At 38.7% G+C, this 23,249-nt stretch overlaps 1 protein-coding gene across 5 annotated transcripts in view; it reads left to right on the forward strand.

Moving 5' to 3' along the window:
* Window positions 1-23,249, forward strand: part of Myo1b (myosin IB) — a 187,147-nt gene that overhangs the window by 57,268 nt on the left and 106,630 nt on the right. For all 5 annotated transcript variants that reach the window (XM_069995684.1, XM_069995686.1, XM_069995687.1 and 2 more), the window contains exon 3: window positions 8,464-8,579. In XM_069995684.1, the coding sequence (XP_069851785.1) occupies window positions 8,464-8,579 (116 nt within the window). The remainder of the gene's footprint in view (window positions 1-8,463; window positions 8,580-23,249) is intronic.

The raw sequence follows: 23,249 nt of genomic DNA on the forward strand, positions 1-23,249 counted from the left end.
TATCCCTTTTTGCACTTTTTTTGTCGGTCATGGGGCTTGAACTCTGGGCCTGGGCGCTGTCCCTGTGCTCTTCAGCTCAAGGCAAGTTCTCTACCACTTGAGCCACAGCGCCACTTCTGGTTTTCTAGTGGTTTATTGGAGATAAGAGTCTCACAGACTTTCCTGCCCGGGCTGGCTTTGAACCGTGATCCTCAGATCTCAGCCTCCTGAGTAGCTAAGATTATGCCACCAGCACCTGGCTGCAATGGTTATTTTTGAGATAGGCTTTTGCTTCCTGCCCAGGTGTGTGCCTGGACCATAATCCTTGATCTTTCTGGACCATTATTTTCTTATTTTCACTTTCTGGTATAGCTGGGACAATAGGCACATATTAGCTTCTTCCATTGAAGTGGAGTTTTGCGGACTTTTCTGCCTGGGCTGGCCTGGAACTTCAATCACATTGATCTCAGCTTCCCATGTAGCTGGAACGACATGTGCTCATCACCATATCTGGCCTTCTTTAATATTTCCTGGAAATCACTTTAGACTTTTTTATTTGGTTGGTCGTGGGACTTGAACTCTGGGCTTGGGCGCTGTCCCTGCGCTCTTCAGCTCAAGGCGAGCGCTCTACCGCTTGAGCCACAGCGCCACTTCCTGGAAATCACTTTAGATTAAATATTTTGAATTAAAACGTATAAGTAAATATTACTTGTTACGGTGCCACTTCATTCATTTATTTCTCTTATATATGAGTGATTATGATTAAATCTTTTTTCTTGAGATAAAAAATGTCCCCCCCCTTCTCCCTCTTGCTCCCTCCCACCCCTCTCTCTCACTCACTCTCATCAGTTATGGGGTTTGAACTCAGGGCCTGGGTCTTGTCACTCAACTTTTTTGCTTCAGGTTAGTACTCTGCCACTGGAGACAACAGCTGTATTTTAAAAAATTATTATAAAGATGATGTACAGAGGAGTTTCATAAGTCAGATAATGGTACTTTTTTTTTTTTGGACTGTGTCACCCCTTCCTTCACTCTCTCCCACTTTTTCCCTCCCATCCTCATCTTTTTCTCTCTTTTGTTCATTGCTGGTAGTGTGGTCTGATAACAGGCTTTTGCCAAGAGAGTAGCACTTTATTGTAGGAGATTTTTTTTTTTTTTGGTTGTCGGTCCTGGGTCTTGAATTCTGGGCCTGGGTACATTCCCTCAGCTCTTTAGCTCAAGGCTAGCACTCTATCTCTTGAGCCACAGCACCACTTCCCGGTGGATTTGACCCTCAATCCTCAGATCACAGCCTCCTGAGTAGCTGGGATTACAGGCATGAGCCACTGGTGCCTGGCAGGAGATGCTTTGTTGATATTATCTAACCTAGACTAGATGTTCTTTGGATACCTTGTGCGAAGCTTCCCAGGCCTGACAGACAGCCAGGATTGAATATGCTGATTCTTTACTCTTAATTGACTTCTGTTAACCAACTTATCACTTCTCTGCTCTCAACTGTTAGGGCATTATGATAGAGAGTATCATAAGGAATTACAAATAGTTTAGTAAAAAGATGCCAGTATGTATTATTTCATGGCACTTTAATAGTCTTGGAGGTGAGAGTTTTTTTAACAAGGAACTCCAGGGACAAGTCAACAAGTGACTAAAACTCATTCTGAAGAAAATAAGGAGTCTAAGTAGCTAAACAGATGGGCTGCTTAGTTAGAACCCCGGGAAAGCTAGGACTTAAAAAAAAAATTCTGTTTTGGAAGAATTTGATCTTTCAAAAAAGTATCAAAACAACCCATGCCGAAAACAGGTAGTAGGCTTTTCTTGCCTGTATTTTTACATGTTAGTTAAAATTTGATATTTTTGATCCCATATGGGGAATTGAAATGTCATCTCTCAGTAAGTAAAGCTTCCAAACAGCTGGAAAGAATTGTCTATAAATGATATAAAATGACCTTACTTATCTGTGTATGTATACTAATGTTTTATTTGTTTTGTATGATAGAGTAATGTTCCATGTTACTGAGTTTCAACATATCAAAACTGTGCTTCCCATTAAAAAATATATATACATGTTTTTGTTCTCAAAAACAGCTCCTTTAGGCTGGGAAGGTGGCTCAGTGGTAGAGCGCTTGCCTTGCATGCATGAGGCCCTGGGTTCGATTCCTCAGCACCACGTAAGCAAAAAAGAAAAAAGCCGGAAGTGGCGCTGTGGCTCAAGTGGTAGAGCGTTAGCCTTGAGCTGAAGAGCTGAGGGACAGCGCCCAGGCCCAGAGTTCAGCACTACGACCCGACCCCCCCCAAAACAAAACAAAACAAAACAAAACAAAAAAAAACCAACTCCTTTGTCTCTTTCTGGCCATTATTATGCTGTGCTCTGACACAGACTTAACACTCAGGGCTGATGGAAATGGCCATTGGCTCTCTTATTTTTGTAGTTTTAGAATTTTCTTGTGTGGTTCTTTTCTTTCTTTTTTTTCTTTTTCTTTTGATGTGCCATCTTCTATTTCTATTCATGAACATCATTTCTTTGTATTAAGTGGGAGTTCTTAGTACTCAGTATTTCAGTCTTATCTCCTCCCCTCTCCCCCCCCTTCATACTTGGGATTGCATTTAGGGGCTAGTGCTTGCTAGGCAAGCACTCAACTATTGAAACTATGCCCCTAGCATGGTTTTTTTGGTTATTTTTTTGTGTGTTTTATTGCCAGTACTTGTGGTTGAATTCTCACAGCCTTTTCCACTAGAGCCATGCCTCTCTTTCTGTGTTTTTGCTATTTGAATGGAGATAAGGTTTTTGAACATTTGTCCTCCTGGGCTGGCTCCAATCCTTGATCGACTATCTTAGCCTCCTGAGTAGCTAGGATTATAGGCATGAACCACTGGTGCCTGGTGATGCTGGTTATGTTTTAGGTCTTGCTTTATACACAGGTCAGTCTGGACTGCAGTTCTGCTTATGCTTCCCTGAGTTGCTGGGGGTAACAGACAATGTGTTCAGCTATTGGTTAAGATGGAGTCTTGTGGACATTTTTGCCTGAATGAGTCAACCTTCTAAGTAGCTAGGATTACAGGCTCAACCACTGTGCCTGGGTTTTATGAAAAGTTTTATGTTCTTGGGATTCATACGTTTTTTTCCCAAGGAGATGGTTCATCCATTTTCATTGGTATTTAAAGGGCACCAACAACTAAAAACTGGTTAAGAAGAATGCTCTTGGAACATCATGTTTTTAAGACTGAACATTTCATTCTTCAATGGAAATCATTTAAAGTGTTAAGATCAGCAATCCAAAAAATTGTAATGAACAGACTCGATAAAGAAAATGTCAGGGAATAAAACATATTAAATACCCTTTGGGTTTTATGAAGTTTTTGTCTCACACTTTTTGTGACACACATACACACACACACATACTTGGTTTTATAGTGGGAAACACTACATGCATGTGATTGAAATGGAAATTTTCTTGTTTCTTTTTGTGGTGCTGGGGATTAAACCCCAGAGCCTCACCCATACTACCAGGCAAGCACTCTACTACTGAGCCACATTCCCAGCCCCTGATTTTATTCCCTACCATGAGTCATCATCAAACACTGGAGCCCATAGGGTGGCCCCTGAGTCTCCCTCAGTGAACAGTTATTATTGCCATCATATGCTGAGACTGTACATGCCAAGTGCATTGGTAATGTAGCTAACATGAAAATGAGGCTAGAGGTTTCCTTTCACGGAGTGTTCAGACTTCATGATCTAGGGTTTTTAAAGGGGAAGATGAGGTAGAAAATAGCAGCACACAAGTATGGTTGTTGTACTGGAGAGTAAAAGCTGGTCCTTAGAATCTGTAAAAGGAATGCCAACAGCAGTGGTTTTCAACCCTGGAGAGACATTAGTTCTTCTGAGATTTCTTTGAAAAAGTGGCCCTCCCTAGACATTGAAATTGAGTCTCCTGAGAGTATTGAGTTCTGTAAGAGTTTGATACAGAATAAAATGCATGGCATTCTGGTTCTATGGTTTGACAATCTGGGGCATTTTTCTGGAGGTGAGGAGGGATTCTGAGTCATAGTCTGGAGAGGGAAAGCTGCTGGATTGTTTCCTCCAGACAAGTTCTTCAGAAAAGTAGTCACTTCTACTGTAATTACAAGAGGAATGCTCAAGTACTGTTTAGTTATTTGTAAGGAGTTTTGAGTGTTTCAGGTACTTGAAATACGAAGGGGGAGATAGTTTTGATTTAGGAATGTTTGAACTTTCTTGATCTAATATCTGTTCTGGAGATGTGAACAATAAATCTGCTAGTTTGTCAAAACATAAAGCTTTTTTCCCTTTCCTCTTTTTTTCCTTTTTCTTTCTTGTTCCCTTTTTCCTTCCCCTTCCTAACTAGTAGAGACTGGCCTCTTAGGGCAATGGGATGGAGGGAGTTTTTGGTGAGTGGATACTCAGAGGGAGTGGATACTCAGCCAGGAAATGTCTGGGAGTGGTTATGCAATAATGAATTTGTTTACTCTGCTTTCTAGAAGATGATGCAATAAGAAAATACCTGTGATATCTTCATATAAGTCCACTAGTACAAAAATGAAATGTCCGGTCACTTGTTCTGATTCCTGACAAAGTTTATTACTCTGGTGCTGTAGTTAACCTGAATGTTCTGTCTGTTGCTGCCTGAAAATGGGGTGCAATTTAAACCCCTCCCAACCAATCAGCTGCAGTCAGGAATTTCTTTCTGTGTTTCAGATGTTACTGTGAATATCTGAATTATTCTGTCACATGGGGGCATACTTAAACTTTTGGCTAAAACACATAACTCAAAATCGAAGCAGGACAGGTACCCCTAGTAGAGGACAAACCTGTTAGGAGTTAAAAGGTTAGAGAATATATATATCTGAATTATGTACATAAAGAAGGATGGAGAAGAGAGCATAGTTGGTTTTAATATTTGCCTACTTAGATTGCTAAGGCTCGTCCTGCATGTTCCATTATGTGTTTGTGGAACTATGTAAGTGTATTAGTTATTTGTACTGTGAGACAAATCACTCTAGGAATGAATAGCCGAAAACAACCATTTATTAGCTCACAGTTCTCTGGGATGGCAATTTAAGTGGCGTTCAGCTTTGTGTATTTTCTGTTGGTCTCACCTAGGATCCACCGCTATGGCTTTAGCCAGTCTCTCTGGAGGCCTCAGTCATGAGTCTAACAGTCAGGTTGTAGAGCTGGTCCAGGTGGGGGGTATCTTGGCTCTCCACTTGACTTCTCCAAAAGATAAGCACAAGGTTATTTACATAATGAGTACATGATAGTTAAAAACAAAGGGGCACATCCTAATCCACAGAGTTTTCAAATCTCTGCCTGGGTCTCATTTACCTAATGTCTTTTTGATCATATCAAGTCCCATGGACAAGTCCAGATTCAAAGGCAGGGAAAATAAGCACATTAATTTTTGGTGATACTGGGAGTTGAACTCAGGTGCCTTGAGTTTACTAGGCACATTACTACTTAAACCACATTTCTTCCAGCTCTTTTTTGTACTGACTAACTTGGACTAGCCTTGACTATATTCCTCCTCCTTGTGCTTCCTATGTTACCAGGGATGACAGACATACATCATTGTGCCCAGCCGTTGTTCAAATGGGAGTCTGAGAACTTTTATGTCCAGGCTATCCTTAAATCTTGATTCCCCATCTCTGCCTCCCAAATAGGATTCCAGGCTTGGGCCACCAAACCTGGCAATAAGCTATCTTGTTTATCTCATTGTAGGTTAGAGAATAATATGCATAAAGGAGGATGGAAAGAGAGTGTAGCCTATCTTCTGGTAGAGTGACAAAGCCATGTGTCGAAGAGGATATGCATCCAAGGATGGAAATCAACACCCCCCCCCCCCCCCCCCAGCTATTAGTGCAAACAGTCTACCACAGTAGAGTGGTTAATCAGGGAGGAAAGGATGTAACTTAAGGAGGATTTCTTCACATGACACATAGGCTTAATAAAATACTTAGTATAAGATATAGTGACTTTGATATATTTACCTAAGAATATTTATATGAGAGAAAATGGGCTTCTGCTGTCCACTTAGTGATGAAAGTACTCAGTGTGAATCGGTGGCAATTAACAAAGACTGGACATAATCAGCAGGTCAGATCCTTTTGTAGGTGGTGGGGATGTGGGGGGGGGTGTGTGAATAAACATCACATAGCTCAACAAAGAACAAAAAGAAACTTGCATGTTATTAGTGTGGCTTTTGATTTTGAACTTGAAGCAGCAGCAGAGTTTGTTCTCTATGCAAGAATGCCACAGAGGCAGATTTTTATCAAGAATTTGACCATTGTGAAGTTTGGTTTTAAAGGGCGACTCAGTAATTAGTTTCTCTGCTAATAGCAAATCTGTATACTGAAAAATAAATTACATTTGAGAAATTAACTTTTTTTTTTAAACAGAAGGAGAAAATTTTAAGTACTTTTTTTTCCCCCTACAAAAGGCTTACCTTATGAGAGGTTCAACCAATGGTTATATTGTTATACCCGTTAGTGTAACTGGTTCTAAAGGTAGTTCATTTATTCAGTGTCAAGCCTCTACTTCAGGTGGGTTGGAGTGTGAAGACTATTGGAAACTTCCTTGAGGCAGTCATGTCTAGATCAGATCAGTTAGGAAACTTGGAGTCATCCTTTACCAGGCCTGAAGATCAATTGGGTCCTGATGATAGAATGTCAGAACATTGCAGGAAAATAATTTTCTTTTTATAATAGCAGTCTTGTGCATCCTAGATAAGATGAAAACATAAATAAAAATTGACTTAACTTTGTTTCTTTGGTTAAGAGAAAACCTTTAAAAATGAAAATCACTGTGTCCCTTGTAAAAGAATTCAGAACATTTCTGCAGCTCCTTTGTTTTCTAATTTGTTTCATTTTCATTTCCTTGAATCCCAGTGGTACCAATTTTTCCAGCATCAACTGGGAAAACTTGTTGCTCTAAAAATGCTATTTTTTAATTGAATGATGCCAGAAATGTGAGGAAATTGGAGTTGATCCCCTTCTCCTGCTCTTCTTTTCTTTATGAACTTTATTCTTTTCAAAATTTTCATCACATTTATGATTTGTTGGCAGCTTCTGTACTATTTTTATAATATTAAAACAAAGGAAACATGGAGCTGCCATGATCAGTTTACAGTTAAGTGACTTTCATGTGACATTGTGCTAAGCATTGTATGAAATGAACTAACCCAATAGTACTTGAGCTACTAAGAATTTAAGGTTGAGGAAAGGAATACAGTGTTCCAGTTTGCAGTGAGAGAAGGTTAACTGGATATTTGCTTAAATATGCATTGATCTTCAGAATATATTTGAATATTACATTAAATGAAAATTTGACATTTAATGTACAATTTAACATTACATTTTAGTTATCACAGTACCATTAGATATAATCATGTTTGAATCTGTAGGGGCTACCTGCCTCTACTACTGAGTTTGTATGGTCTGAGCCACAGTAGAGATTTCTAGGCTATAGATAGGTAGTGCCAAAGTGAGGTCATTGGTTAGGTTAAGGGTGTGGATTGGGAGGAGGGAACATGGGGTACCCTTGCTTGAAATGAGATAATGTGAGAGAAGGAAATACCAATTTTAGCCAATATCAGGGAGGACATGGCTTTTCTTACAATTAGCAGTAGTGGTGCTGAAATTTTTGGCAAGAATACCGAGAATACCGAGGTTTGGTGAGCTCTTAACCAGAAGGATAAATTAATTTGGAGATTTGTTTTTTATTTTTACCTTTTTTCTTTTTTTGTGCTTGAGCTCTGTGCCTGGATGCTGTCCCTGAGCTTTTTTTGTATAAGGCTAACACTTTTCTCCTTGATCCACAGCTTTGCTTGCTGCTTGCTTGCTGCTGCCTTCCTTGCTTCCTTCCTTGTTCCTTCCTTGCTTCCTTCCTTGCTTGCTTCCTTCCTTGCTTGCTTCCTTGCTTGCTTCCTTCCTTGCTTCCTTGCTTGCTTCCTTGCTTGCTTCCTTGCTTCCTTGCTTCCTTCCTTGCTTGCTTGCTTGCTTGCTTGCTTGCTTGCTTGCTTGCTTGCTTCCTTCCTTCCTTCCTTCCTTCCTTCCTTCCTTCCTTCCTTCCTTCCTTCCTTCCTTCCTTCCCTCCTTTTGTAGTTAATTGGAGATAAGAAGCTCACGGACTTTCCTACCTGGGTTGTCTGCAAACCATGATCCTCAAATCTCAACCTCCTGAGTAGCTAGTATTATAGGCATGAGCCATCAATGCAGGGCCTAAAGATTTATTTTGAAAAATATTTTAGATGTATAAATCTGTGTTTTCCATATAGAGGTAAAATGAACAAGAATTAATGACTCACCTGTCTTTAGAGATACTGAGTGATCTTGAAAAGTATAACATTGATGGTGAAGCATTAAAGAGCTAGTGATTTAAAAAGCTGAAGCCATGTTGTGTTAAACTTTAAGATGTCAAAATACATCACGTGTAGTCATCTTTACATTTTACCCTGTGTGTTTTTTTTTTTTTAACAGACATACATTGGAAGTGTGGTCATATCTGTTAACCCCTACCGTTCATTGCCCATTTACTCTCCAGAGAAAGTAGAAGATTACAGGAACAGGAATTTTTATGAACTGAGCCCACACATGTAAGTACTAAGTTTCTCTTCTACCCCAGAGTTGAATCATTGACAGATGTGTGTAGCTGTCGCCTTTAAAAATGATTTTGTTAGTGTTGTTTTTTTTTTTTTTTTTGCTTTCCCCAATCACGTAAGGGAATGCAGAAGTTATAGTTAATGTTTTCAATTTTTTTAAAGGCAGAATTCTTGACTTTATAAAATACTTTCTGTTAAAAAAATTCTGTGTAAGTAGCAGCTGCTGCTAATTAGTTTTGCACATAAAACAGGAATGTGCACCGTTTTATATTATTAAGAGCTCTCACAACATTTTCATAGTCTTTTAGGACGGAGAAAAATCCCAAATGTTGGGTTATATGATGATGTTTGGGTAAAAGGCCAAACTGGGTTTTATAATCTCCAAGCATATTGTTTACTTGTTTGATGTGATAGACCATTGATTTACTTTTCATGAAGTTAGACACTCATTTGATTTTTCTGAAGAAGGTATCTTGTTAGTTGTAAACAGTCCACTTACAAAGCTTGTCTGCTCTCTGGAGCTAAGTTCTTAAAGTGACCTGCTTAGTAGATGCTGAAATAATTCTCTCAATTTGTGCCACTAGAATTTTCTCTTGTAGTCAGATAAAGGTGATCCTGGGAAAGTTTTCTTATCTTTGTTGGATCAGTGGCAGAACTGGATTACTAGAATTTTAATTCTTCACATTTCCTTTGGGTGCTGGGGAGATTAGAGGAGTAGCTTATGTGGTAAAAGGGATAGCTGTGATCAAGAAAACGGAGGGAGAGAAGAAAGTTGTGAATTCAAGTGTTAGTACTGGCAGCAAAACAAAAAAGTCTGAAAAAAATGCTAGGAGACTATCTAGAAATCATCTTAAACAATACCTTAAACTTCTTTTCAAGTTCCATTTCATTTACTGATACTATGAGGAATCTGTTGTGTTATATTCTCATTTCCATTGTTAAAAGAAAAAGAAAGAGAAAGGCATTAAGTTGGACCAAGTTGTGTAATGACTTACAAGCTTCAGGCTTCTTCTCTTGTTACTTAGGCAGAAATATTTCCTGCTTCTCTGCTGTGGGCATATGAGTGATTTTACCAGAATTCAGGTTCTTATCAGTTGCCTTAAGTGACCCATGGTGACTTGCAGACAAAATGTAATACTTTCAGGAGATAACTGTTGAATCTAAGATAAAATATTTGTAAACTGCTTCTGAAGTCTGGCCTAGGACTTATGTATGTGTAAGTGCATTAAGAAAGGTTAAGTATTCTGGACACTGGTGACTCACACCTGTAATCCTAGCTACTCAGGAGGCTGAGATATGAGGATCCCAGTTCAAAGCCAGCAAGGGCATTTATCCCCAATTAACCACCAGAAAACCACAAGCGGTGCTGTGGCTTGAAGTGGTAGAGTGCTAGCCTTAAGTAAATAAGCTCAGGGATAATGTCCAGGCCCTGAATTCAAGCCCCACAACAGGCCAAAGAAAGAAAAAGAAAAATTATGTCTTGAACCTGTGTTTCTCAAAGCATGGCACTTGGAGTAGCAGTCAAAAGAGCCCAGGCACTTAGGAAAAAAATTGGGTTTGCTGGGCAAATTAGGAGCCTATATATATTTTTTACAACCAAGATGATTCTATGCCCATTTGAGTATGAGAACATGTTGTCTTAGAAGTATGTTTAGAGATTTGTTTCTTTTCTTTTTAACATTTTATTGCAAATTACTACTACCCTAACAATGATATGACTATTTAGAGCTAGTATTTGTTATTTTTTGTAAGCTGGCATGACCCTGACGACTTTACATGCATGATAACTTATGTCATGTGAAATAGATGCTGTCACAGATGGGAACTCAGTACAGAAAGACCAACCATGCAGTTCATCCAAAGCCACTCACACACCTTCCGTAGAAGTGGATTCTGGTCTGTGTCTGCCTCCCTCTCATCTGGAAGTGGTTTCCATATTGTTTGTTCATGAAAGGGCCATTTCCTGTGAATTTCCATATCTACTACCCTTATGTTGCCTGTGTTCCTGTACCCATGCACTTCAGGATAACAGTTAACATGTCTTAGTTTACCTTCATTGTCCATGCCACAAGCCATACTTCCATTTGCAGCTGAAGTCCTTATTTTGAGGTGTTTAGATATGTGATAGGTATTTGCTCAAGAATATAGAAGTTCATGCTTTGGAGTATGCATTTTTATCTCTGTCCCTGAAGGATTTCTGTAAGAGGCAGGATGGCTCTGCTATCCTGATCACCTCCTCACTCCTAAAGACAGAAATCACTACCAAAGAAAACCAAATTCCTACCGGGCTGAAGATAGAGAAAAAATACTTTATCATGGTCTACAAGCCATGCAGTGATATTCAGGGTAGACTTTTTCCTAGTACATATGAATTAGCCAGTCTCAGCCATTTCTCTTTCCCCTTTCAGTCCTCACCCTCCCTAGACTTGGGCCATCACATGTCTCTGTGTTCTAGATCTTCTGCCTGCCATGCTTTTCCCTCCTTCTTCAGATATCAGATTGCGTTTGACCTTCTCAGGGAAGAACCTTCTTTCTCTGCCCCTCTGCCAAGGCTAGGGTGATGATATTGTCACTGTTAAAATTTGCCTTTGCTTAAGGGATTATTTAATTGCTGTTAACCTCACCTGTCACATCAGGTTTTCTTTGCTTGATATTAATAGTCCCTGGAATATGGAAAGAGTCAGTAAAATATATATTGAATTGGACTTGGGTTTGAGTTGTAGCTCTCCCACTTACTATGTAATTCTGAACAAATTACTTACAGAAGATTCATTTTGAATACCCTGAGAGTTAGTTACACCTGTAATCCTAGCACTTGAAGGGTAGGGCAGGAGGCTCTCCAATTTGAGACTAGTCCAGGCTGTATAGTGGAGCTTGAACTGGGGCTTGAACTCTGGGTCTGGATGCTGTTTCATAGCATTTTTGCTCAAGGCTAGCCCTCTACCGCTTGAGCCACAGTTCCATTTCTGGCTATTTTTTCCCTTCCTTTATGTAATTAGTTGGAGATAAGAGTCTCAAAGACTTAGTGTCCTAGACTGGCTTTGAATCTTGATGCTCATCTAGCATTAACACACGTGAGCCACCAGAGCCTTGCTTATTCCCAATATGGTTTTGGATTCTTTCTTACCGCTCAACCATAGTGGGACATGTTATACTTCCTTTAATGTATCTTTCTGCATTCTTCGCTGTGAATGTCCATTTTGGACTGTATCTTAAAGCATGGTCAAGGCTAGCCTGGTTTCCTACTATATAACTTGCCCAGGCATTCTTAGCTAGGATTTTTGTGATGTAAGAGGTTAGGATGACTTTAGATTTTCTTATATACTTTAACTGTAATCATATCAAGAATTTGGTTTCAGTTTCAACAAAAAACAATTTAAGCAGTTGCTCAGATGATATACATTGAAAACTTTGCCAATTATCCCAAATTACTTTTGGAATTTAACTTGAACAGTTGTTCACTGTCAGTCTGCAAAAACATCCAGGTATTTTCCTTGTAACATATTTTCCTAGTATACTTTCTTCAAATTTCAGGCAATTGCAAAGTATTTGTATCTATGTAAACATGTGACTTTGAGATAACAAAAATGTATAAATGAGTAAAATAAAAATAGAATGATTTCTTTCTATCATAATTTTCAAATTCTTTAGAAGATAAGGATTAAAAAAATCCTAAGAGGGGCTTAGTACATTTTTAGACACCCCACTGAGTAGCTGGATTTGCTGAGAATTGCCCATACCATCCAACCTTGTATATGGGAAAACATGAGAAAGATAAGTAGAGAGAAATAATTGTTTTTTCTAGGCTCTTCCCATTCATTTGGAGCATTGAGACATGTACTTATATGTATCTTGGTTGCCAAATCCACTGTCCTTCTTTTGGGTGGTTTGCCTTTTGCCCTTGCAGCAGTTGATGGAGTTCATCACCAACAGATGGATCTATCTGCGGTCATTATGTTACTCTCCTTTTCAGCAACCTTCATTACTGTCTGACAAAACTCCCAATTTCCCAGACCTAGTAGTAGTCAAGACTGTCTGAAGCTTTAAGTATTCTAATCCCAAATCTTACTGCCCTTTTTGTAAAATAAGCTATTCATGTCTTTCATACATTTCTTGCCTTGAACCATCTGTCTACTGTTAATCTTGTTTGTCAACCATAGTTGACAATCATCGTTTGTCAACCAAAGCCTTACTGCTAAACTTTAAAAATTAGAAAAATTTCACATGGGAGGATTTTGGATGGGACTGTCAGTTGTCTAGAGATGACTCCTCTGAAACTTTTGACCACTGAGTTTGTGCCACGTTGGCTTTTCAGGACCAAATATAACCTATAAAGTGATGTTGCTAGAGTGGTTGTTAAGTTCCGAGTTTTTGTTAATCCTGTTATCATTTTACTAACTTTAGAGCAAGCCAGATACATATTATAAAGAACATGTCTGATTCTAAAAATATAGTAATGCTACAGGTGAGTGTACAGAGAATCAGGTGAATGGTCCAAGGAAGATGACCTAGGCATTCAACCTTTCCTAGAGTCAATATTTTCCTCTATAGCACAGTTGGAGCTCTGTGAACAAGATTGTGTTTATGTTAAGAATGCTTAGGATAACAACAGCCTAAATTCTTATAGAGATTGCCTTTATAACTAGATGTGAAAGTGCTTTCTCAGGGCTGTGTGTTAATGGAGCTGAGGCTAAAGAGCATTAGCTCTTTCATTTTACTGTTACAATAGTTGGACTTTTAATTGATCTAGTACCTCCTGAACACTACTTGCTGAAAAGAGTTTTTCCTTTTTCCATCTACCACACTTTTTATTTAATGCTTTAGAGAAGTTATTTATTTACTGAGCACATATTTAAGGAAAACTTACCATATTCCAGGCGCGCGTGCGTGTGCGTGTGCGTGTGCGTGTGTGTGTGTGTGTGTGTGTGTGTGTGTATGTGTGTGTGTGTGTGTGTGTGTGTTGCTTCTGGACTCAACACTAAGGCCTGAGCATTGTCCTTAGCTTTTACTCTGAAGGCTGACTGATACTCTACTGCTTCTGGCCTTTTGCTGGTTAGTCTTATAGACTTCCCTTACCCCCCTTCCCCAACTGGCTTTGAACTTTGATTTTCAGATCTTAGCCTCCTGAGTAGCTAGGATTAGAGGTGTGAGCCACCAGCCTGGCTTCTTGGCAGTCTTTGGAACACTTGAGGACACTGGCAATCAAAAACAAAATCCTTACCTTTATTAAGAGTTAATACTGACAGAAACTTCAGAAACTGAAATTATTCACATCATCCCTATTAGAAGGGAGGAGGGGTAGAGAGAGGAAAACTTTTTGGAAAAGAGAAAATAATTTTCAGTGCTATTCTTCTATTCTTGGGGTCACATTCTCTGAAGCATTTGATGACAGGGTATGGTCTGTGTGGCTTTGTACCAAAGCCTCTGACTTACCTGAATAAGTACAGGAAAGAGTCAGTGCTGACTTGCTCTCCAACTTAGACTCCTTAAATTAAAATCTTACATGTGAGGATGCCATCTTAAAAATAGCTAAAATTGCCCTTTTCCGTTTGCACATAATGACCAGGAGTGAAAACAAGAAGAAGACAGGAACCATGTGTGCTTTCTATCTGTGGGAATATTTGATTTGGGATAACCAAAAATTAGAAAACTTTAATAGTCTCTTGTTGACCTGGAAGCTCCCTGACATTGGGGGCATGGTGGGAAATGTCTTTTTCTCTAGCATGTATTCCATTTCTATAAATATTCCACAAATTGAACTTGTAGTTGTTACTCTCAAACTTTGATTCCCAGGAGTGTATAGCTTTACTGGACCTACTTTCAAAGCAGCTTCTTTTAGAATATATTCTCTTGGCAGAAAGAGACTTCAGCTAATTTCTCAATCAGATTATGAAACTTTTTAAACTAAAGCAGGAAGGATGGCATGATTCCAGCTTCGTATTTTTTTGGTCGTGAACAATGTTGTGATGTATTCATACATGTTATATTTTTGTCTCAGAATCCTGATTTATAATCTCCAGTTAGCTATTAAATGTATACCCCCAGTGGTGAATTTATTTTGAAAAGGCTGTTTGTAAAGCAAAACATGCATTCACACCAGCATATACCATTATTTCAATGATATAATTTTAAAAAGGAAGATTTAATTCTCAGAAAAATAGGTCATTTCCTCCAGAATGTTTCTGGTCTTTGATAAGCCCTAAGAAATATTGTAACATTCTAGAAAAGATCCAGTTCATCAGGGGAATAGTAGAGTCCAGGTTAGCCTAACAATTCTTCTTTGACACAGAAGCCTACTGTTGGAAGGTACTGGGGAAGTCCTTCCTGGAGGTTTGTGAATAAGGAGGGTCAGGGAAACCTGCTTCCTGTACCCCTTTGTTGTTGAAGAGACAATTGTTGCCTTGATCTGTTGCTGGGACCAGTGTGGAGCAGGACAGGATGGTAGCACGAAAGGAACCACGCAGGAGTTTGTCTGGACTTGCCCTGATTCATTTTGGGGAGAAATCTGCAAAGCCAGCATAATAGAAACAGCTCAGCCAAGTGAGTATGGAGCTCCCAATCTGGAGAATAGGGACCATCATATGGGCAGAGACTCATGAAGAGGAACGGATCCCCGTGTACTTGCCTAGGAAGGGGCTTGTTGCTATCCCATGGCCCAGGGTATATTTTCTTCCTAGCTCTAGCCTGTCTCAAGGACTCCAGATCCCCAGTGGAATCAGTAATGACTAAACAACTACAATGCGTGTAAGCTGCTGAAGATAGGAAGACGAATTTAGGAGTGCACAGCCAGGTGCAGGGGGCAGACCAATAAATAACTGCAGAAGGGAGAGAAATGCAAAACACTCAGGGATATGTCTTGGTTCTTCTCACGGCATCATTTTAGTCATGGATTGTGCTCCTTACACTCCTTACAGAGTAGGACTCTGGGTCCAGGCAAGATTTTTTTTTCCCCAGTCAGAGGAAACAGTGTTGATTCAGGCATTTGTCATATTTTATTGTTGTACCTACTATGTAACAGATACTTATGCCCCTCCAAGGGATAAAATGGGCAGAAATCACAGCTGTATTGGCCTTGTATTCTATCACACAGAGAGATGACATAGAAGAGAAGTAGAATAAGTAGCAGCAAGTGCTACAGAGAAACATACAGCAGGGGAGGGACATGAGGGGCTGAGTGGATTTACTATTTCAGCAGGAATAGTTAGGATGCCTTTCTGAGAACAGTGATATTTCATTGTCTTTCTCAAAGAGGAAGAGGGCGAGCTTTGTGACAGGCTGGAAGGAAATGTTCTAGGCAGTGGGTATGGCAACTCAGAGGTGTGTGCAGAAATAAAGAATATGTATAGCATCAGTAATCTGAATTCATGTGAATGGTTGTCTAGGTTGACACAGAATAGAAGCCAGGGTGGGGATCTATGGGGAGAGGAAGGCAAGGTGTGGGACAAGGAGGAGCTGGCGTGCTAAGGATTTGCACCAAGCAGGTAGTCTTAGGATTGTAACTGTTTTGAAGGCACAGGTTGAGAAGAGCTCACAGAGCCTGAGGCTGGGGGACCTGCTAAGCTTGTGGTATAATCTAGGCTAGGCAGGAAAGGACACGTCAGAGGCAGAACCACAGAATTAATGACTGACCAGAAAAGGAAGAGTTAGGGAGATGAAGAGAATCAATCAGTGGCCAGTTTGCTTTTGGCTGGATGAGGCATCCTGAGATCAGAATGCTAAGTAGTTTCTAGGAAGGTGGAGTAGACCAGAAAACCTTATAAGGCAGCAGTAGGCACTTTTTCCAAGCATACCCATTAGATCTTTCCCTTTGATGCTCACAATCCTGCCGTAGCTACCATGTGGCTTGCCTGGCTCCACCTAATTTCCATGTTAACCTGCTCCTCAATTGTGTTTCTTAGTCCTTTCCTCCTTGCTCCAGCCACAACAGACTCCTGCCTCCCCTGGATCAGACTGTACTCTCTTGGCAGCACTCTTCTCCCATGTAGGGATTACTTGTTTTCAGTCCCCATCCCAGGGACTTCTCATCTCCTTAGATTTCTTAACAGCATTTGTCATTACCTACCTGCCATTTTACTCTGTTCATTTATTTCTTTCCTGAATTTAGAATGTCACCTCCATGAGAGGTATTGTTTATCTCACAAGCTGTGTGTCCACAGCAGTTACAGGATGTGTTGCTTGACAGTCACAGCCTGAAAGGGTTATACTTACAGATGAATGAATGACTGGATGAGTTTGGAGGCCTACTAGTAGGTAGAAACTGTTAAGAGGCATATCTTCCTTGAGAATCCTGTCTACTTGTGTAGTGAGGGTTTGGTTACATTTGAATGTGAAAGCATACAGCTGTCTCTTGGTAGATCTATGGAAGATTAGTTTCATCACCCTCTGAGGATAGCAAAATCTGCTAGTGCTCATGTCCTTGTATAAAGTGGCATAGCTTTTGTATATAACCACACATCCTTCTGTTTACTTAAAATCATCTCTTGATTATTCACAATTTAGACAATTTGAACTCTGTATGTCATTGTTATACTGTATTGTTTAGGGAATAATGGAAAGAAAGTTTGTACATATTCAGCACAGTTTTTGCCTCAAGTATTTTCCATCTGTGGTTGGTTGAATTTAGAGAAGGGGAACTCGTCGACACAAAGAGAGCTGACTTGACTTGACAAGACAAGAAATAAGTTGAAAGTTAAAAAAAAAAAAGGTAGAACTGAGTGCTGGTGGCTCAATTCTATAATCCTAGCTACTCAGGAGGCTGAGATCTAAGGATCATGGTTCAAAGCCAGCCTGGGCAGGAAAGTTTATGAGACTTTTATCTCCAATAAATTACCAAAAATAGCTGGAAGTGGCACTGTGGCTTAGTAGAGCGCTAGCCTTGAGCAAAAGAAGCTCAGGGACAGCACCCATGCCCAGAGTTTAAGCCCCAGGACTGCGCCTCCCCAACCCCCTCCCCCCCAAAAAAAATGAATTCAGAGATTCTGAAGTTGTCACTTGTGTTGTCTTAAGGAAAGAATTTATTGTAATGTCCTAGCTAGTTGTATGGAATATGAAAGAAAAGGTCATGTTTGGCTCTGGTTCAGTTAACCAGGGTGTTAAGAAAAGAAAAAGGTGTTTGAATTGAGATCCCAGCTATATAAAGAACTAATTTTTAATTTTATTAGAACATTCAAATTCCAATCTGCATGAATCATTGGGAGGACTGAAAGATTATGAAGGTTACTCCAAAGTAATAGGAGAGTTTGCATAAGGGCATTACTTAAAATTGCAAGCTTATGTATGTGTCTGGAACAATTGCCATCTTGCATTTCAATCACCAACTGGAAAAAATTCAGACTTGTTAAATATGCTTAAATATGTATATGTGTAAATATAGTTTTTTAATGAGAGTGGTGAATGACTGAATGTCAAAATGACTTGTAAGTGTAAACAGATGTTAATTCATTTATGTTTTATGACAGAACCTCTAGTTGCTATTAGTGGTAACTACAATGTTATTCAGAATGGGGAATAGTCAATGCAGACTCTACCATCTTCATCTTTCATTGATTTTTTACAAAGGATCTACACCTCTTTGCATATGAAGCTTTCCCCTCTGGATATTATTATTCAACCTGACGCATGCGTGGTCAGGAACATCCTAAGTCTTACAGATGGTTTAGCTTCATTTCACAAACATTTAGAACTAGAGAAGTTAGAATGTATGCCTTTTTCTCAGTCTTCTCAGTCTTGTTGCTTAATAGCAAGAAATTAGAAAGGACTTGGAGAGACAGAAGACTTGGATGGTTTGTAGGATGGACTTAGGATACTTATGAATATAGAATTATGATAGAAGCAACTATTCCCATTTGTGTCTCTATGTTTTTATGAATTGTGATTGCTTATTGCTGTTGAACGTAGAAAATGTTTTGACTGCTCTCAAGACTTTTTCACATTTTATAATTTATTTCTTCATGTCTGGCCATGTAGCATCTATCTGTCCATGTAGTATTCTATCTGTATGTAAAAATGCCTCCTCTATTATTACTAGCAGAGGCAGAGGCATATTTTGTTCATGTAAATAGCACAAAGGATAAAAACATTTAAAAGGATAAAAATATTAAATAGGTTATAGACAGTTATTAAAGAAAAATACTACTGAACTATAAAGATGTTAAAGATAAATTATAAAAAGAACACATGTAGCTATTTAAGATTACATGATAGGGCAGGTTATGGCTACCTAGTTACTCATTACCTGTAAGGTTAAATATAAGGAAGCAGGAAGTGTGAAAAGTTGTGTGTGGGTGTTTGCTGAGCATTGTTCCTAGAACAAATAGAAAATAGTATATGATGCTTTGAACATTTGCTTCCTTTTCAGAGCATATCTGTGATAGTGTGTGCCATACTTTTTCCTTTAAGCTAGTCAAGGTAGTATTGATGAATTTTGAAAAGTTGAATTTCATGGTCTTTACTGCATTTATGGATTTTTTTCCTTTGGTGTCTATATATTTATATATGTTTATATGTTATAAACATAAATATAAATATATTATATGTTTGGTGTATATATATATATATGTATATGGCATTGATTGTGAATAGGACTTTGAATAGGACTTTTAAAATTAAGGTAAGTCCTAAGTAAAAATTCTGGCTGTGAAAATAAGTGAAGTTGCGTTTGGTAATTGGTAGCTAGTTTTACTTTACCTGGTCTCTTCTAATTGGTAGCTAGTTTTCAGTTGTAAATTTTACTTTACCTGGTCTCTTCTCGCCTGAGGTACCTTTGACCTATTGATCCTTTCACTCTTTTTCCTTTGGGCATCCCTGTGTTGTATTTGGATAGAGGAGGAGTTCTCCTCCCCTGCTTGTAAACCCTGCATGTCTTTGAAGATGCATATGAGCTAATGCCATCATTTCAAAGCCTCTTCTCCAAAGGCCACCTGGTGTCCTAACAATGTTGTTCACATTATACATTATGTCACAATCATATTACTTTATTGTATGCTATCCTTTATGTCTTGTTGTTTCCTACTTAAACATTAATTTTTTGCAAGCGTAAGCATCTTTCTTACAAGCTTGTTTGGAACATTAGCCTTTCTTTGTTACCTCAAGATCAGTGGGCTTCAATTCTATCATGTGTTGCTTATCTGTAGTCAGCTTCTTTAACACCACCCTAATGAATTATTTATATTATAAAACATGTATGAACAGAAATTAAAAAAATTAATGATGAATTAAGACATATGACATGAAGTTCTAATATTTTACATGCAGACTTAAGTGTCTCATTGTGAATTTCCACTGGGATTCCAAAACTATATGTTGAGAACTAGTATTAGGACTTGATAGATACTCAGGAAGTATTTGTTTTTATTTTCAGTTATCTGGGATGATGTTTTCACCTGCTTAAGTGTTTGAGAGCTAGCAAAAAATACGAAGGAAATTATAACTGTATGTAGAGTAAGGTAATGTTATACTTGAAAAATGACCAAGGCTTGCCATGACAAAGTTTTGTTTTTGATAATGACCCAGTATGCTTCAGGCCTCACACAGCTTTCCTCAGACCTTTTTCACTGGCCAGTGCACAGTTATGTGGGCCTCGCTTGAGTTCAGGGCAAACTGGGCAATGTAGTCTTCCTGTGTGTCCAGAAACAGGGTATCTGGAATGGGATTTGCACTGTCTCCTAGATCATTTCAGTTGTGTTGTGTTTGATGACTCAGTTCGTGGCTGTCATGTGAAGCAAGCTTTTGTATGAATTTAAACATAAGTACTGTAATTTAGAAAGGTAGTTCTTGTAAAGTATTTCAAATCTATTTTATAGCAAGTGTAATCATGGTATTTTCAGTTTAATCTTATTTCAATGAATTCTTTCAAAAGTAAAACCATTTACCCATTTTTCATATTTTCCTCATTATTCTTCTTCTCTCACATTCCTATTTAGCCCAGACACTGATAACTTATTGTTTTATTATGAACAAAAGGCTTTTCGTACTACTGTCACAGTTAGTTGCTAGTAGTTAATATTTTATGATCATTTGAAGATGTGCCTAAATGCTTGATAGATTATTTGTAATATATCTCTCTGTGATACATTTCGTATATTATTGATTTTCTTGGATCCAATAAGCCTATTGGGATTTTTAGAAAACAAGATGCTGATTTTTTTCCCCCTGTATTTAACATGTATTCATTTACTGGGAATTTTGGCAAATGATTCTAACCATCTTTGAAACTTAAGCCAGCACAATGTTAATTTTTTTGGAACCACTCTTTCCAGATGGGTGGTGAATAAATAAAAGTCATTTTTCTCTATACTCTGGAGTTTTAAGTTGTGCTTAAAGACAACCATAATTATACTTCCTTTTCTAAAACTATATATCGTCAGAGGGTCAAGGGATAGAAGTAGAACTTTAGAAAAGATTAGACACTTTTTTTTCTAGTCTAGAAATAATATTATTTTCAGGAGAGGTGGGGAACTTGCAGATGGTTGGGTGATGGATTAGGTCAGAGGTAAGGAGATGCAAATAATTTGAAAAGATAATTCATCTTTAGCTGTGTGCATTGAGATTTCTGGTTTCTATGACATAACTCAGTCAGGCTATAGGTATTACTCTTTTTGCTCAACTGTAATTTTATTTTATTTTTTAAATGCTAGTACTATAGGGCTTGAACTCAGGGCCTGAGTGTTCTTTCATAGCTCATTTTTTGCTCAAGGCTGGTGTTCTATTACATGAACCACCACTCCACATCCAACTTTCGGTAGTGATTAATTGGAAACCAGAGTCTCATAGACTTTCTTGCCCTGACTAGCTTCAGACTGTGACACTCAGACTTCAGCGTCCTGAGTAACTTGGATTACAGTCATGAGCCACTAGCACCTTGCTGAGCTATAATTTTAAAATTGTAATCTTTATTCTGGTATATACTGTGAATATGTTTGCACAGTGAAAATTTCCCTAAATTTGCTTATTGTTTTGAATGTTACACTTGTAAGTTAGTCAACAAAAAAATTCTGAGAAATTATTTTGCTTAGAAATGGATGTGTATATTTTGAAGCATACTTGTCCATCCACCCTCTACTATCTGGCCCTCCTCTCCAAACACTGATGAATTCTGTTTTCCCTATCCCTTTATATTCATAATTGACCAGAAACAGCTTAGTGTTTGACAGTCCATATGCTAAAATGAATAGCTTTTAAAAGCCCAAGCAAAAGTAATGTAGAAAATAGAGGGGGCTGAAGTAAATGCTGTGATCTCCTTTTTAGCTGAATTTGAACTTCTCATTTCCTGGTAGTCAAAGCAAAAAAGGAAATTATGTTCAGTTACAACGTTAGTTTTGCATACCAGATCAAAGTACATAGTTTGTTCAAGAAGTAATTTTCTTTGTGGTTAGGTTCAAAGTGATTTCTCTTTGGAAACATAGAATGTGAAGGATGTCATTATAGTTGTGTTTTAAAACTTACCTGTGGGAACTAATATATTTTAGGTAACTTCTTCTTATGTTGGTAACTGGAAGCAGAGGTTATAACAGCCAAATAGAGTTTAGGAAAAGCTAAGAAGTGTGTATGCATGTATGGGCTTTGAATTAAAGATGGGCTCCAGGTCATTGTTATATTCTGTAGTAATGTCTTAAAGTTGTCAGTAAAGGGGCTGGGAATGTGGCTTAATGGTAGAGTGCTTGACTAGCATGCACGAAGTCCTGCGTTTGATTCCCCAGTACCACATAAACAGAAAAAGCCAAAAGTGACACTGTGGCTCAAGTGGTAGAGTGCTAGCCTTGAGCAAAAGAAGCTCAGGGACAGTGCCCAGACCCTGAGTTCAAGCCCCAGCATTGGCCCCCAAAAAGTTGTTAATAATAGATTCTTAATTTTACTTGTTTATGTTTTTGAGAGGAGGTCTTGCTATGTTTATCAGACTGGCCTCAACCGGCTAGGCTTAAGAGATCCTAGCCAGGCACTGGTGGCTCTCACCTGTAATCCTAGCTACTCAGGAGCTGAGATCTGAGAATTGTGGTTCAGAGTCAGCCCGGGCAGTGAGATTCTTATCTTCAATAAACCACTCAAAAAACTGGAAGTGGCACTGTGGCTCAAGTGGTAAAGTGCTAGCCTTGAGTTGAAAAACTGAGGGATAGTGCTCAGGGCGAAAGTTCAAGCCCCATGACCGACCCCCCACCCCCCAAAAAAAGAATCTTGCTGTCCCATTCTCCCAAGTAAGTAGGACTACAAATATGTTTCACATTGCATTACTTAGCTAAGAGCCAAAATACACTAAGATTTGAGATGTCATCATTTTAAATAATTTATGAAACAAGCAAAAACTTATTTGTAGCAATATGGCCTGTTAGCCCGCTCAAGGAGGATTTAGAGAAGTGATGATCTTTTTTTTTTTATTTTTATTTTTTATTTTGAGTAGAGAGGGCATGTCAGCTGGAGACTTGGGGTTAGCGGTAAGATGTTCTCAACAGTCAACAATGAAGGCAGCTCTAGTTGTCTTTGTCCTTTAGTTCAAGTTTTAGCATAGCCAGGTCCTAGAACATTGCTAGTGCAAATATGACCACAGTTAGTTTGTTAAAAAAGTGAGTTTTAACTGGTTGTGTCTGTCTTCAATAGAATTTATATGGACTAGCACTAAGGAGATTTTGACTCCTCCAAAATTACATTAGTGAAGAAAATTAGCAGGTAAAA

The sequence above is a fragment of the Dipodomys merriami genome, unplaced genomic scaffold (genome assembly GCF_024711535.1).
Source record: "Dipodomys merriami isolate MVZ:Mamm:240054 unplaced genomic scaffold, mDipMer1.0.p SCAF_49, whole genome shotgun sequence".
Classification (NCBI taxonomy): domain Eukaryota; kingdom Metazoa; phylum Chordata; class Mammalia; order Rodentia; family Heteromyidae; genus Dipodomys; species Dipodomys merriami.